This window comes from Drosophila nasuta, chromosome X (genome assembly GCF_023558535.2).
Source record: "Drosophila nasuta strain 15112-1781.00 chromosome X, ASM2355853v1, whole genome shotgun sequence".
Classification (NCBI taxonomy): Eukaryota; Metazoa; Arthropoda; class Insecta; order Diptera; family Drosophilidae; genus Drosophila; species Drosophila nasuta.
This window is the reverse complement of record NC_083459.1, coordinates 14320027-14337500: the sequence shown is the minus strand read 5'-3', so window position 1 is coordinate 14337500 and position 17474 is coordinate 14320027. Positions and strand designations below refer to the sequence as shown.

Genomic DNA, 17474 nt, shown 5'->3' with positions numbered 1-17474 from the left:
GACCAAGTTTGTTATAAAATTTGTATCACGTCTACTTCCGCCTCCGCAAATTGATAAAAATCGAATAAGAAACGTAAGCCAAAGTTGATTTTTGCTACAATAATAACTATAGCCTTTATAATTCCTGAAAATGTGTTAGCGATCAGATAAAATCTGTAGAAGTAATTAAAGAATTACTTGTGTATGGCAAAAAACTCCTTCAGATATCTGGTATTAGTTGCTTTGCCCAAAAATCTAGTATATTTTGCACTCTATGGTATATTTTGAATGTAGTACTGTATCAATATACCTAAAATAGCCTTTTGTACATTTTAGTATTTTTGTGGTATATTAATTTATTAATATTACTATTTTGATTTTATTCAAAATTGGTATCTCATAGTCGAGTACACTTTATTGCTTCCGTAGCTATGCTCTTATTTATTTTCCACATTAGCTTCAATTTCTAGATTTATTAAGTTTTTCGGTTTGGTTCTATCGTTGCAATTCAGTATATTCGATTGCTTTCAGTCCAGTTGGTTAACCACTCGTAACATTGTTTTACAAACGGAAGAGTTTGTTCCTTACTTTACTTTTGCTTCTCCTTTCATTTTTTTTTTTTTTGTGTCTTGGTCTTTGTCATTCGGTATTTAATTTGGATAATTGAATCTGCTATCTATGTGCTTCATTCATTGGGAATGCACTCATATAAAAAGCAAACATTGCAAGACTCTCGAAAATGTACAGAGTTTTCTCCCAGCTATAATAACGTTTTGGGCTAAACTGCAATCTAGTTTCCTTTCAGATTACAAAAGGGCTTTCTTTGCCTGTCTCTCTTCTTCCCTCTCCCTCTGATCTCTTCTCTGTGGGGTCAACCGGAGTGACCTCGATAGCTGAGCATAAAGTTGCAGCACTGAGAAGAGTTGTCTCTCTCTCTATCTCTTCCCCTCTCTCTCTCTTTCTGTTTTTTGCCACACCCAATATGCTGGTGTTGTTATCTGAGGCGAGCATAAGCCCAAGAACAATACACAAAAACTCGAATGGGAAACCTTTTGCTGTCCCTCATCTTTGCTCTCATCCCTCTCTGGCATGCAACTCATGCAGCCTTTGAACTTTCAAACTGGGCAAATTTTCTTGTTGCACACACACACACACACACACATAGATGCATACAAATTGCAAACAGAGAAAATGTAAATTTGAATTCAAATCCAAATTCAAATTCAAATCCAAATTCCGTATCCACAATGATCACATTTGACTTCCCTTCTCATCCTCATCCTCAGTCTTCATCTTATTCTGTTTGCCGTTTGCTTGCATTTCCCATTTGTGTTCTTAGCACTTCTTCGCCTACGTTTCTCATTTTTTTTCTGTTTCTTTTGCCTGCAACTTTAGCACTTTAGTCGAGTCTCTGCTAAGTAACTTACTCGGGTGCCAAAACTTATTTTCAACACCCAGCGCATAATTGACTAAAGCGTATTGCATAGACTGCAGATTTGTTTTCTTTTTTTTCCCAGTCTGTCATTCCTCTTAAACTATATTTGATAGATATACTTCTTATATCAGGCATACTTAAATATTAATGTATTTGCTTAAAATTCTAAAAATTTCAGCACGATTCATTTAAAAACTTAGTAGATAAAAGTATTACAGGGTATTGTTGTCACTTACCAAAAGTACTCGAATTACAACATGAAACAAATCGATGGTGTAGACACCTGCAAAAGTAAGAAAAGAGAGAAGGCGAATGAGTGGTGAGTGTGTGTGAGAGCAAGACAAAAATGTCGAAACGAAAACAGAGACAACATTAGTCGAGCTTGTTAAGTTCATTAGCTAAAGTTGGCAGGACTTCATTTCCATTGCCACTTACCTTTGCTTTTTCCCCATCTTCCCCATTTCCATTTCCCCGATTCCCTTGACCAAACATTTTTCTATTAATGATGCAACTGTCAAAGTTTGCAGCAGCAACCTGCCGCAGGTTCGTTTCACTAATTAAATACAGTTTAAGCAGCAGCTGGTGCCGTTCTTTCTCTCTCTCTTTTCGCTTCTGCTTGAGCTGCTGCCAAATTGAAAACAATTAATAGCAGAAGCAACAGCAAGGAAATAGAAATGAAGGTAACTAACTGCAGAGGGAGATGCCAACGCACATATCACGTAAAACATTGAAATGTTGGCCATGCAAAGTAAGCTAAAAACCTAATTGTTATACCCTGTAAAGAGGGTTACAAGTTATATCTGTTCACTGAGTAAATTTACAACACTTTTATTGCTGTTTGAGCAACGCAATTTAGTGAGTAACTTATAGCAATTAGCTTGTGTCAGCATCGCTTGTTAAACAGTTAGTTAAAGCGTGACTTCTTTTTTTTTTCTTTCTGCACACAAGTTGGCAGCCCTTTGACACCGAGTGGGCAGGCGGCAGGAGGCTGGAGTAACAACGCCAAAGAAAACAATTAAAAGAATTTATTGCTTGCGTTTAATGAATTTTCAGCTTGTTTGCATGAACCCCCACACAAGATAGAGATAGAAAGGGAAAGTGTGTGTGTGTGTGTGTGTGTGTGTGTGTGTGTGTGTGTGTGTGTGTGTGTGTGTGTGTGTGTGTATGTGCCAACGCAGCAGTTTCACTTGGCAATTTTGATGAGCAGAAGAGAAATGAAGCGCCACAGGTGTAAAATGTATATAAATCTTATGCTTAGTCTGTGCTGTGAGTGAAAATAACTGTTATTGTTACATTGTTTAATGAAGTTTTTTTTTTTGCTGTGCTGTTTTTTGTTGCCCCCTTTTCTTTTTGTGTGCTTTCATTTTTCAGCACTCACAGCTGCTTTGCCTCAATTTGCTGACTGAGAGGAAGGGAGGGAGGAATGATTCTGCCAAAATATGCAAAACATTTCAAAAACGATTTCAATGTTTTATGTTTTTTTTTTGTTTTTGTATATGTATATGTATGCATAAAACGCTTTTGTTTTTGCCACGCCGAAGCCCCCGCTTTTGGGCAACCTTCCGGCCCTGAGAAATTCATTTGCACACGGGGTAATTAACGAGCAAATTGTTGGACTGAAAAATGAAAAAAATGAGATGTTGATAAGCCCACAAAAAAAAAATGGCAGAGCATCTGCTCAACTCTGTGATACGCTCGAATATATTTTGAATTCATCAAAAATAAACTAAACACAGAGGATAACTAGATCTTGAGTTAGGAACTTTTCGATCTTGAAACAAGAATTCCAGATTGAACAAGTAAAAAAGCTGCACTGCGTATGCTCGAATGTGAGATATCCATTGAGATGACATACTAAAAATATACCAAACGATATATTTGGTATATTGATATAGTACTACATTCAAAATAAACCACAAATGCAAAATTGTGCGGTATAAAATTGTAAATATACCAAATTAATATATTTCAAAAATACTAAAAATATACCAATAACTATATTTGGTATATTGATATAGTACTACATTTAAAATATACCAGATTGTCAGCCAATGCAGCTAAGAACCGATTTCAGTGGAACTTTTTTTGTCATACAAAAGTATTTCTTAAGTAACTTCTACAATTTCTTTGTGTACCCATTACATACAATTCCTGGAGGCACAAAGTTGGATAGAAGATCCCTGCTACCTAGCAGGTATAAAAATTCTTAAAAAAAATATTTCGTTCTTCAAACATCGTTTTGAGATTGAAAAATTGAGATATACTTGAAAAGTTATTAGTTTTAATAAAATGCCGCAAAAGAACCTTGAATTTCAACTTGCTACAAATCTAATATCAATGGCTGAAAACTTTTGCCATGATTGATCAATCATTAATGCCAGCTTTCGCCAAAGTTTCACAATACCTTGCTTGTTGTTTGTATACCAAGAGAGAGTATAGAAAACTTAAATGCCGCTTGCTGCTGGATGGTCACATGGGGTTACTTCGAATTGCTCGGCACTTCGGGTGTAGCTCAAGAGGGGAGAGCAGAAGTTCAGAGAAGTGGCAGGCAGCAGGCAGCAGGCAGGAGTGTCTGTGTGTGTGGCAGCTGTTTTGTAGCCCGGTGCTGATAAACACGTTTCATTTTCGCAACAAAATCGTTGCATAAATTAAGGCTTCTTTTCGATGCCTGAGCAAACTTCGATAGCCCCCGCAACAAAGAACGAAGAGACGAGAGCGAGAACGATGCGAATAGCAAACAACGACAACAAGTTGAGAGGCATGAGCCATAGCATGTTGCAGCATCAACACATCTGGCAAAGCGATTGCAGTGATTACTCCAAGCTGTCAGCAGCGACCAATTGCGTGTCGTTCTTATGTTAGTCGTGGTCACACATTGCAAATTGCAAATCGCAAATCGAATGTGTTTTTCTACAAATACTTTTCTTCGTCTCTAGCAAGTTTTTCGTTTTTTTTTACAAATTTCTTCAAATGAATATTTAATGCTCTATATATGCGAAGCAATCGTTGCTTGTTTTTTTGGCTGGTCATCAATTGCTTCCCTTTTTCACTGCTGCCATTGCCAGAGATTTGGCAACAAGATTTACGAGCCAAAAGCCAAAGCCATTGGCCAAACCTTGGCAAATTTTTGGCAAATTGACCTTTTGCTCTCTCTTTCTCTCTCCCTCTCTCTCTCTCTTTCTTTTAGTCTGCTGGCCAAGGCGACACATTTTGTGGGCCATGCAAGAGCAAGTTAGGAGCTGCAACTTCAGCAAATGCCAAACAACAGCTTATCCGAGTGTCCATAAATTAACAACTTGATTATGCCCCAAGCCCAGCGGCCAAATGATCATTATGTTAATGTTGATGCTTGCGGAAAAGGGGCGAACGCACATAACTAAATTCAAATTGCGAGTACAAAGGAAGCATGAGGTTCGCTTTTGGTTGCCAGTTATCAACAGTTATCATATGGCAATGCCGCAACAAAATGAAAATGAAAAATGACACAAAGAATTTATCAAACATCCGCTTCCGGCGCAAAACGCAAAACGCAAAAGCAAGAGCAAGAGCAAGAGCGCAGGAGGCAACAGGCGGACAACAGATGGATAAGGCATCAAGTGAAGCTGATGGCGGTTCCATGCCGCAGCCAATTTACCGGACAGCGAACAGCGAGCGCTACAACACACACACAGACAGATAAAAGGCAGCCAGGAACAACCGAAGCACGTATAAAAAAGAGCTGAATAAATTGTCCATTGTTTCATAATTGAAGCCAAAGGGGATTGACCCACACAGATGTCCGTCAGCCCAGTCAGTCAGTGAGTCAGTCCGTCAGTCCGTCATTTCGAGTTTCGAGATTGTGGAAAAAGTCGGGGAAAAAACTTAAAATAGACTCATTGACACGACTCGCTGCGAGTCCTTTGAGAACCGGCTAACAAAGGAGACTGACAACAGCAGTTTTCCTTACTCTTTGTACCGAATTCTGTATACACTTTGCTTTCTAGCTAATTAATAAATAAATTTGGTATATAGTATCTTCAAAGTTCAACTTGCAATGTGCATATCCACTTTTAACTAATGCCAATTATACATTTCCAGGTTCTAGACAACTTACTTTACTTTCATGCTATAAAATGTTTAGAATTTGCTGAGATTACATTGTAGTTTGTTTTTGAAATTGCAATTGCTATTCATTATTTGTCTCTCTTCGCATATCAATGCTAACATTATGGTACAACTAGCCAAGAAGAGCAGCTAAAGCAATCTGACGACAGTTTCTGAACGAATCTAGAATGTGGCATATGGAAGGGCAGACGACAGGCGGACAGACGGACAGACAGACAGACGGAGCTGCCAGCTCCCATCGGGCTCAAGTCAACTGGAGCGCAGCAAAACATGCGAATGTTGTGGGAGTTGTGCAAGTTGTTGTTGGTGGCCAAGTGAGAATGCATCATTAGTGCAGGAAACCGACAACGCGACAACGCAACACTGGGATAACCAACTGCAAAATAGGAATAACACTCGGCCAGAGACTAGACCATGGCAAGTGCAGAGAGTAAGAGCTGGAGTGCGTTGAGAGCAACCAAGCAGACAACCAGCCAGGCAGACAGGCAACCAGGCAACCACAGGACTACTAACAGATAGAGTTACGACAGCCAGCTAGCAATGAGAGAGAGAGAGAGGGGGTGAGATAGAGAGGATTGGAGTTTGGAGTGCTGCAAGCTACAACTGAGCCGCAAAAGGCAACGCAATGCAACACAACGCAGCGAGTAGCAAGGCAAGCGTAACCATGTGGCAAATGAGGCTAAAACACAAGTGTCGCCAGCAGCGCCATTGCCAACGTCGTCATCGTCAGCATCATCGTGACAGTGATAGATGAAACCAACCCGAGAAAGAGATAAAGAGAGAGAGAGAAACTCAGATACTTCACTCTTTTGAGTTCTAAGTCTGAGTTCTCTCTGATCTGTACTTCAGTCCAAATCTCAGTCAGAATTAACAAAACTTAAATTTCCTCTACAGTTAATATTTATATTCCTTTTCCTTTCCGATGGCTCGAATGCCCTACACTTGGCGACAACCGGCGTATCCGGGTGATGAGAGCGACAAGCGTTGGATTGATCCCAGCTTGATTGTCCTCTGCCAGAATGCCAATGTGGATGGCGCATTGCCGTCGCTTCTCGACACATTGTACGAACCGATTGGCCGAAATCTTGTGGCCTCTGTTTTTGTTCACGAAACGCTGCGCGAAGAGTTCATGACGAAGGTGCGCGCTGGCATGACGGTGATGCATCGTCAGGTGATGCGGCATGCACTATACCAGAAGGCATTGCGACGAGTCGAGTGTTTGGGCGCCGAGACAGTGACATTGCTGCAACCGGATGACATTGGGTTCGAGTACAGCATGGTCGATGGATCGCCGATAATCGTGTGTGACTTTAGTCAAAGCTACTTTAGCACACAGCATCCAAGCACTGTGGTCACACTGCACACGTTTCGCCACAGTCAGGAGCTGGCCGAATTGGTAGCCAAGGAGAAACTGCCTTTTGCGAGTGCCACCATCTGGTGTCCCAAGATGTCGGCTGCCTACGAAATCGCCCTGTTCCTCGACGTATCCGCCGTCTACATCAATTGTGCCGATGTCTCGCTGCTGCCCATCGCCGAGCAGCATCGCAACGCGGAGCCATTTGCTCTGCTCCAGGGTCAGCATCATTACGAGGTGCACATGCTGAGCGGTCGCCCTAAAGCAATTGTCTTTCCGGCACCATTGTCGGAGCATCTGCTGGCGAAAAAGTGATGTCCTCCTTGCGTATACGTCATATTTGTTTCACATGTAATCAACACGAAAATTCAAGTATTTTGCTCACTTTTATGTGCCTCTTATTTGATTGCTTAAATACGATTTGTTTTTGTTAATTTCATACATTTCTCATGTGTTCTATATTCCATTATACTTTATTTAATGTCCTATTACGTATACGTAATATATAATCAATACTGAAATTCACATTTAAAGTTATTCTCATATACTTGATATTCATTCATATTTTACTATCATCTTTCATTTCTTCTCTGATCTTCGTATATGTATATTCTATTCGTGTATATTACGTATACGTAATATTTCTTTCACATGTAATCAACACGGAAATTCAAGTATTTGATTGCTTAAATACGAAGTGTGTTTTTACAAATTTCAAACGTTTTTGACCCATTTTATATTGTTTTCTTTTTTTATTTTATATATTGCGTATACGTAATATATGTATAATCAATATTAAAATTCACATTTAAAACTCTTCTCATCTACTACATAATCATACATATTTTACTTCTTCAATCATCTTTAATCTCTTCTCTGTTCTTACGTATGCTAGTTTAGTCTTCTATATTACGTATACGTTGTTTGTTCCCCATGTTGAAACGAAAATTTAAGTATTTTGCACATTTCCAACTCTTCTGATCTACTTCATATTCATTCATATTTTACTGCTTTTGCTTTCATCATCTTTAATCTCTTCTCTGTTCATCGTCTCCATTCTATTCTTCTATAGTACGTATGCGTAATATTTTTCCCACATTTGAATGAAATTGAAACTTAACTCTACTGATCTATTTCATATTCATTCATATTTTCTACTGCTTCTGCTTTCATCATCTTTATCGCTTCTTCTATTCTTCTATATTACGTATACGTAATATTTTTCCCACATTTGAATGAAATTGAAACTTAACTCTTCTGATCCTCTTCATATTCATTCATATTTTGCTGCTGTTTATGCTTTCATCATCTTTAATCGCTTCTCTGTTCTTCTCCCTTTGCAACTTCTCAGTTAACTTCTCTTTCTTTAACGTATTAAAACTTATTCTGGTTTCTGCTGCGAGATATTGCATTAATTAATTTTGTTGTAGATTCATTTCAACGATTTCCAGAAACTTTCGGGTATTCCTCCACATCAATTGAGGCTGCTGAATTGAGCTAGCTGAAGCTACAACTACAAACACACAACTGAAGCTAATGTCATTGTTGCTGTTGCTGTTGCTGTTGCAAGATGCACTCGTTGCTCGCCCCTAGGATGCGATTTGCGCAATGAGTTTTGCTTAACTTTGGCGTCACTTAAATGTAATTCGAGAACTTTTCGGCGTTGCCTTTGGCTCAGCCTCAATTCACATGCAACAACAGCAACAGGAACAGCAATAGCGAGTGCTCGTATGTGGCATGGTTGCTGTGTTGCTGTGTTGCAGCATGCTGCTTGTTGGTTTGTTCGATTGCTGGCGCGCGCGTCTCTCTTCTCGCTTCTCGCGCCTTGCGTCTCATGGCGCCGCATGCTTCGTTGTTTTGCCACTTTTCGAGTGCATTTTGCTGTAATCAAGCGCCCACTTCAATGTGCCCCAAACCGTGGCACAGCCTCTGGGGCGCTGTTTTGTTGCTGTGTGTTGTTTGCTGCGCTTTCATGCTTTTTAGCATTTCATCATTTGTTGCAAGTTGCAACTTTAGCCACCCTCCACCCTCCACCCCCACTCTTCACTCTCTCTCCCCTTTCATTCTCTGTGTCGAATGCCAAACTTTATGCATTTCGATTTGACGTTGTGTGTGTGTGAACGTTGTTGTTTCCTCTAGTTGCAGTGGCATGTGGCAGCTTTTGTTTTTTTGGGTCTGGCAGCTGCCAGCCTCCCGCCTCACTTCCCCGCTCCTCACTCAACAGCGCCTTGTTCGCCCTCCCGTCGAGTGGCCTTTTAATGCAGCCGCTTAGCGCGTGTTGCACTTGCCTCGAGTTGAGTTGTTGTTGTTGCTGCCACTGCCTCCGCCTCAGCCTCTGACTCCGCCTGTGCTACAGTTGCTGGCAACAATATTTATTATTTATTTAGAGGCTGTTGCGCTGCAGTTGACCCAGTTAACGCTTGCTTCTCCCATGCAACTGACCCCATTTTTTGTTTCATTTTTTTTTTGCACTCTTTTTTTCGTTCTTCATCTTAGTTGCCATCAACATTTCGCCTCCTGCGCTTTGAGTTTGCCTCGTTGCGTCGTGTGGCATTAAGAAAAGTTTTCCTACAAATGCGAGCCGAGTGTGAGATTAGATTGCAGCACACACATTGGATAATACATTTTTGCCACACGACGACAACAACTTCTCCTCATTTCTAATTCATTTCTTAAAGTTCGACGAAGCAAAATATTGAACAAATCCAAACACGTTGAGGCAACCACTGCATATACGTTATGTGCAAGTACATCCCATTTTCTAAATTGGAAATGCACATGAACATAGCTCCCATTAGAAGTAGAAGTATGCAATTTGATGCAAGAAAGAAAGCTAAAATATCCGCTACCCCTTTTCTAATCAAATTAAAGCAGTGCGGTATTACCGAATTAATATACCAAATGTTATCTTTGGTATATCAACATACTATCCCATTTAAAATATACAGAATTAATATACCATATAAATACGTAAATATACCAAAGTTTATAATTGGTTAATCGACATAAATTTGTATTCGAAATATACCAAAAACATACCATATTGATATATCACATATACCAAAAGGTATACAAATATACCGAATTTAAATACCAAAGATTGTCTTTGGTATATATACATACAATTGTATTCAAAATATTTCGTAGAGTACAGAATATACGAAACTATAAACCAAACCAACTAACACACAAATATTACGTATACGTCTTGACAATATATGGTAATATTACGAATACGCCTATGTGACATACTATTGCATTCAAAATGTACCATAAAGTACAGAATATACCAAACAGTCAGCCAAAGCAACTAAGACACAAATATCACGTATACGTATTTACATTATATCGCAATATTACGTATACGCTACAGAAACTATATACAAGAGAAGTTTCTTCAATATGATAGATATGCAGTGCACATTTGCATGTTTTATTTAAAGTCAATCTGTAGCCTAAATTGTTGAAAGTATTGAAAAGAAATTGTGATTTTCACAAGCTGCAAATTCCCCTCTTTGAAAATTGTAATTAAAATGTGAATGAGACTTAATTTAGCAGCAGGTTGGTTGAGATTTAACCAGTCTAGTTAATTGATTAAAGCGACGTCTGCAACGTAGCTGAAAGTGGCGTGTTAACAGTGCAGCCAAATGAATGCGACGGTGGGAGAGAAGAGAGAGAGAGGTAGAGAGGAGCAGCTACTACAACGAGGTATTGTTTACATTAGGACATTGTCCTCGTTAGTTGATGCAAGGAGAGAGGAGCAAAGCAAAGTCCAATGCTTGCTGCCATGCCATTGGCTAAACAGTTTGCATTCAATCAGCCGCTCAGCTGGCTGAAAGCCCAATGACAATTACAAAAACGAAAACGAAAAGAAAAAAGTGCAGATAATGCTTATTGTTAGCCAGTGCAAAAAGGAACGAGATGAGATGCGAGGGTTGATTGAGCTGTAAGAGCAGCAGCCAACAAGTTGTCCGCATCAGAAGGTGGCCAACTGGCAGCTGCTCGATTGTGGCGAGAGCTTCGCTTGAATTATGTTTCATTGTGCTACCACCAGACAAAGCCAGCAGAGCGACGGAGGCGTGGACGTGGGCGTGGGCGTGGGCGTGGACAGTGGGTTGCCTCAGCTTATGCAATGAGATTTTTGCACAGCCGACAGTGTGGGCAAGTTTGTCGGAGCATTCTTTGTGTGCCGGCGTTTAAAAGCTGCCACGGCGAAGCAGCTGCTGAGCCACAAAACTTGTGAAACAGGTGCTGCCCCCGCTCCTCCTTCTCCTACTCCTCCTCCTCCCCATCCTTCACCCTCTCAATTCCTCTCAAGCGGAAGCTTGCGCAGAAAAATGTGGCAAAAGTCGACGAATGAATGCGCTGCACAGCCGAGAGAAGAAGAGCTGCCAGATAACAAAAGTCCAACAGCTGCAGTCCCCTCATCCCCTCACCGCTCCTCCTCCTACTCCTCATCCTCCGCTGCCTACTTCAATAGCTTTTCACTTGGCTGCAGCCGCCTCTCGGCTGTTGTTGGGCAACACTCTGAGCATAATAGCAACAACAATTGCCAGCCTCTCGTTTGCCTGCCGCATGTTGCATGCTGCAAACGTAATTCAATTTGACTTTTTGTTTTGATGCGATGGCAACCGTTGGAAATTCTGCCAGGCCAACGTCATCCAGTTGACAGGCCAACTTTTTGGCTTCGCAGGGGACAACGACAACCCCCTCAACGAGAGCGCGCGTCAATTGATTTAGCCATTGAGTTATTACCAAGTACAACCCAGCCAGCTGGCTGCCTTCCCCCTTCGCTCCTCGCCTTTCGGATTTTGCAATCTTTTTTTTTTGTACTTCTCGCTGTCTTTCCTTCGTTTTTTTTTCCATTTAGTTGATGCCATGCTGAGGCCTTTGCCAAAGCAGCCGAGGGCGTTCGGCAAAAAGGACATTTTATAAGCTAAAGTAATTTGCATGGCAACAGGACCCTAAGCGCTTACTTTTCAGCGGACGGCGGACATTGGACAGATGGCGGGCAACTCGTTCAACGGTGCTAATCCATTGCATCCTGTGGCTATGTCAAGTGCTTCCGTTTACCGCTTGTACGCCTGCCAGCAACTGGCTGCGCGCTTATTCAATGCCAACAACTGTTATGCAGCTGTTATAAGCCATTCAAAAGGGCGTGTGACGTGTCGTAAGCAAGTCGCTTAACAAACAGCTGTAATAATGTAACGCTTGCACTGTTCTGCTACCCACATAAGCATTTTAATTCAACTGATGCAATGCGATACTGTTATACAATATGGTCTAATATTTCTTCGTGAATTTGCTTACCCTCCTTTAGTTATGCCAAAGTGCTCTGTTATACAAACTGCTATACTGTTATACAAAACTGTTATACACAAGCAATGGCTCTTAAATTCGTGGCATGCATAAAAACGCTGTTATTCAAAACTGTCATAATGTTTCACATATTGTTATGAATTGTATTAAGCAATCGATTTTCTCTGGAGTAGTAATATAATCGAGATCTTCAAATTGTTATACTACTATTATACAAAGTGCTATGCCAATAACAGCTGTTATACATCTCAGATTGTGATCAACAATCTCTCTTGAAATTGTTGAACTATTATATTATGCAAAAGAACGCTGTTATACAAAACTGTTATAGTGTACAACAAACTGTTATGCATTATAAATTGTGTTGCTCTCTAGTATTAAGACAATCAAGCCCTTCAAATTGTTATACTACCGTTATACAAAGTGTTATACAAAATACTGCAAATATAGAACAACAAACGGCTGTCGCATTTGATTTTATCATTCTTTTCGATAATTACCTTAATCAAAAATGTTATATAAAGTGTCATACTGCATACCATTAAATGCCATAAAATACGCTCATTAAGTCGACCGCAAAGCTTTAAGCTGCAGCGCAACTGCAAATCCAATGGAATTACAATTCAACACATACACACACACACACACACACACACACACACACACACACACACACACACACTAGTGTACAAAAACAGAGTTCATCCAGGAGTATTTGAAAATATTATAATTACCTGAGGGCAATTTGAACAACCGCAGCAGAATAATGGCTTTATATCGCTGCTGTCGATGTCTGCTGGGAATTTGAAATATGGACTGGGAATCGAAAGCGGAAACGGAAGCGATGGAGCAGGCAAAGAGGGGGAGAGCAAAGAGCGAGGTGGCAGTGTCAATAATAATTAAATAATAATTTCAGCAATTTGATTTCATTACATTTACGGGCAGCCACAAAAGGACTGCAGAGAGCAAGAGCGAGAGACCGTTGGTCTCATAAAGTTGCTGTGGGATTGCCAACAAATATGATTTGTGGTCAAAAAAGGAGACGACAGAAGGCGACAATGAAGAAGCCATAAGCCAAATTAACAATTAAAGTAAGCCAAGCAAAGACGTCGACGGCCAAAGGGAAAAGCGAAAGAAAAGCAGCCCAAAGACCCAGAGAAGAAACCGAGAGAGAGAGAGGAGAAGATGAAGGGAAGGCAGACTGAAAGCAGCCTAGGCTAAGCCACGGCAGTAACCAAAGTCAAATAAACAAACAAACTTTGGATCACGCTGGACTTGGCCAAAGACACACAAAAACAACAACAGCAACAGCAACAACAACAGCACTGCGTAAGTTGAAGTGGTTGGCAAACAAACACACAAAAGGAAGCTGTCAAAGATGTTGAGTACATGGCCAAAACAATGGAGCAGCTGTGGCAACAGCCTCCACTTTAGGCCAATTCATTTGCCTGCAACTAGCGTCACAGCATTGTCATACCCTATATCAATAAATCGCAGCTAAACGGGTGAATGTGACTGAACTCAAGTGAAGTAGTCTTAAGAAAATAATCAAAATTTCTTTTATTTATAGCTAAATTTTCACACTATCATTTCAGCATTTGCTAACGAAATTCAAATAATCGAAATTCAACGCTGAGACTAATTCAATACATTCAACAACATACTGTTATAAAATATGGTCTAATGCTCAGAATTTCCTTACACTGATTAAATTTATGCAATACTGTTATAAAAACTGTTATACACATCCGATTGTTATAAGCAATCGCTTTTTCAGAATTTTCTTCCAGTGCCTTACCTCATGCAAAAGTACACTGTTATAAAAACTGTTATACAAACACATATTGTGATGTTTTTTTCTGAGATATTCAAATAAACACGCTCTACAAATTGTTGTACTAACATATTATGCAAAAGAACGATGTTATACAAAACTGTTATAAAGAATATACATATTTTAACGCAGAGTTTCAATTTCTCTAATATTTTAAAGCATATCTCAGAACTTAGCAATCCATCTCTTATTCGATTTCATTTTGGATTTTTCGGTAACAAACTCTGCTTTTGATTAGTGAGGCTTTTTGGTCCCACAAAATAGCAGCCAAGTAGTAGTGTAGTGTATTATTCTTTTGTTATTTACGCAATTTTATTTTTCTTGTTTTCTTTTCATGAAAACACGACAAGCGCACTGACTGAATCGGTTTACTTGCTCGCTCTTTCTGTGCCTCGCTTTGATAGTTCTCTGGCAGAGGCAGTAAATTGCATTTAAAATGCCATAAATTAAAAGACAACAACGTGGGATGGCAACCCTGGCAGAGTGAGTGGGTTGCATCCCAGCTTGTAGCCTGCCTCCGGCGGTTTCTTCTTCTGGCTATTAAAATGCATTAAAAATTGTTTTTAATGCCACCAGCAGCAACAACAACAAAGGGGGCAGAGTAGTAAAGTGAAACACACCCACACACGCTGTAAGTGACACCGAGTAAAGGTCACACACACACACACACACACACATACATTATTATCATGTGCATTTAACTGCACTGGAAAATTTATACATACATTTCATAAAATATAAAAGCAAAGCATAAAAGCAGGCGCTTACTTTCTCTCTCACTCACTCGCTCTCTCTCTCTCGCTGTCACTCGCTTGCTCCCTTTCTCGCTGCTGTGCTCCTTCCGCTGTGGCACATTAATCCAATTTGTCATAATTAAATTACTTTAAGCCACTTGCTCAGCTATTTGCGTAAGAACTTTTTTTTCGTTCGCAAAAGTTTTGCGAGGCCGCACTTAGCGCGTTCATAAACCGTAATTACAATTACTCGTTACCCTTTATACTACTCGTTACATGCTACTCGTTACTCCCTATGCCAGTTCTCTGCAGTTCTCATCGCAACAACAAACTATTGTGGGATTCAGATTTAAGATTTATTTGTAGTTTTGCTAACAATTTCATTTAAATCATTATTTTCATGTTGTTCGAGAGCTGCAATTTGATTTTCTTTCATAAAATTGAATGTTTAATTCTATCTGCGAAACAACTCTTTAGTTTTCTTTTTATTCTCAATTCAATTAAAATAATTTACAAATAAATTGTAAAATTCACCTCTTTATCTGCGCCACAAATTCGCATGCTTTAAAATTCAAGAATACCTTTCTTGTAATTAATTTTTGGTGGATGTTTCAGATAACATCCTCACTTTAAGCCAGGGAATGGGTAAAGCCATCAATCTCCATAAATTTGCATGCTTAGCTGGATTGCTTTATCAAAATTTTTTCCACTCGAGCACAATTTAAATCGATTAACCATTTAGTTTACATGCGGATAATTTCCGTGATTTTTCGGCCACACACAAAAAACTGTTGAATTTTAATTACAAAAAAAAGGCGCGCGAAAAGTTGGAAAATTGTAAACGGTGAAAGGGAAAAGAGAGAAAAATGCAATATCGAAAATTGCATAATGAATGTTAAACAGAAATGTTTACAAGTCTAACCAGCAATTTCCGCCGTGCTGGCAATGCAATTTTGATGACACACAAAACATTTTAATGGCATTTTTCTTTTTTCTTTTTGTTGTTTTTTTAAAAAAAAAAAAAAACATTCTGTGGTTATTGTTGTTGAGCAGTAAATCAATGAGGGAAATTGGCGCGCTCGAGTGGAGCTCAAAATAAACAAGGCGTAAATTAATAAATATTTAAATGTTGCTGTTGTGCGAGTTCTGTTGGCACTTGAACAAGTCGATAAAAGGCAGACACACAGAGCACACAGAGAGAGAGAGAGAGAGAGAGAGAGAGAGAGAGAAAGTCTGCCGAAATAAACAAACTTCTGAGCCATTACACAACAAAATGGCATTAACAGCAGCAACAGCCAACATCAACAATAGCAAAAATTGCAAAACAAAAAATGAGAAAGAGAAAGAGAAGACAACAAATAAAGTAAAAAAATGAAAAATGGAAAAACAGGAACAACAAAACAAATGCAAAGTGAGAAATTCGCATGCAGATTGAAATAATATTTTTGCATTTTATGCAAAGGTTTACACACAACACAAGAGAGTGTGAGGAGACCACAACATGGACAACAACATGGAACCACTTGCCAGAGTCAGAATCAGAGTCAAAGAGAGGGAAAGGGACAGGAAGAGCGACAGCAGTCGCTATCCGTTCGTTCAAAAATATGCAGTGATAATCAGTAAAGCAAACAGGAAAAACGACAAAACAAAAATACAGAGAAAAAATAGGCACACAAAAAAAAACAAAATAACCAGACAAATGCCATTTGAAAACTGCACAACAGCAGAAGTTCGCCTCTGTTTGAGAGTCAATCAATTCCCAGCGAGAACGAGAGCAATAGCAAAAAAAAAGAAAAGAGAGAGATAGATATAGAGCGTCCGGCGTTAATTGACAGCACAGAGACTGTGCAGGAGGGCAACACTTTGTATTATTCAAGAGCCATCCAAAATTGTTAGCTATCTATGGCAAATGTCATTAAAAAAGTGCTGCTCATTGACAACTACACGAAATTCAATTCTAATTCGTGCTGGGACAGAGTTGCCACATTGTCAAAACTTGGCACTGTCAACTTGTCAAGAAAATGTCAACAAAGAGCACGAGTTCGAATTGAGTATCGAGTTTTAAGATTAATTAAGCAAAGGCAAAGCTTACTAAAAGTTAATCAAATATTGCTGATAGACGAGATAAATTTGCAATAACTATCGATGAAATGAAGAGAGGTGCCACATATTCAACACCTTGCTCTGTCAACTTGTCAAGCAATAGTTTAAATTGAGTTTGCATTATACGTTAAATTAAGCGAAGACAAAGCTTACTAGAAGCTAAACAATTATGGTTGATAGACGAGACAAAGTTTCAATAACTATCGAAGAAAAGTTAAATTGCTTTAAGGCCAATCAATTAATTGAGTTCCATTCAAGTCGATTCAAACAAATTATGCTAAATAAATGCTAATTTAAGATTAAAGGCAAAATAGAGAGAGCCAAAATTGAAGATAAACTAGTTAATTATCATCAGCTTTAACTTTTGGGCAATTTAAAGTTAAGCAAAATATAAATTGTTCAAGCATTAATTATCGCATGACTTTGCCTCTCTGTCTCGTTGTCCCCCTCCACAGAAATGTGTCTGCACTTTCCATAGGACAAAAGGCGATTGCAACAACTGCAGACAGGATAAACTTCAGGTAGGTTTTAGCTTTTGGTGTAATTAATACGGTGGCTTAGATCTCCGCAGTCATGAAGAGGGGGGAGAGAGAGAAAAGCTACGTAAGAGAA

At 39.4% G+C, this 17474-nt stretch overlaps 2 protein-coding genes across 2 annotated transcripts in view; one reads left to right on the top strand and one right to left on the bottom strand.

The window, feature by feature from the left end:
- The window catches only part of LOC132796757 (AF4/FMR2 family member lilli), a 114668-nt gene that overhangs the window by 43201 nt on the left and 53993 nt on the right, over positions 1-17474 (bottom strand). Inside the window, 1 exon segment of the mRNA XM_060808020.1 lies at positions 1651-1697. The gene's annotated coding sequence lies outside the window, so the exon portion shown is untranslated.
- Positions 6357-7397, top strand: LOC132795838 (uncharacterized). Its single transcript, XM_060806746.1, has one exon. It carries the CDS (start codon positions 6441-6443, stop codon positions 7185-7187), a length of 747 nt encoding a protein of 248 aa, XP_060662729.1. The 5' UTR covers positions 6357-6440; the 3' UTR covers positions 7188-7397.

What these genes read in the sequence shown, in the direction of transcription:
- LOC132795838 (XM_060806746.1), top strand. Translation starts at nt 6,441, where the DNA reads ATGGCTCGAATGCCCTACACTTGGCGACAACCGGCGTATCCGGGTGAT.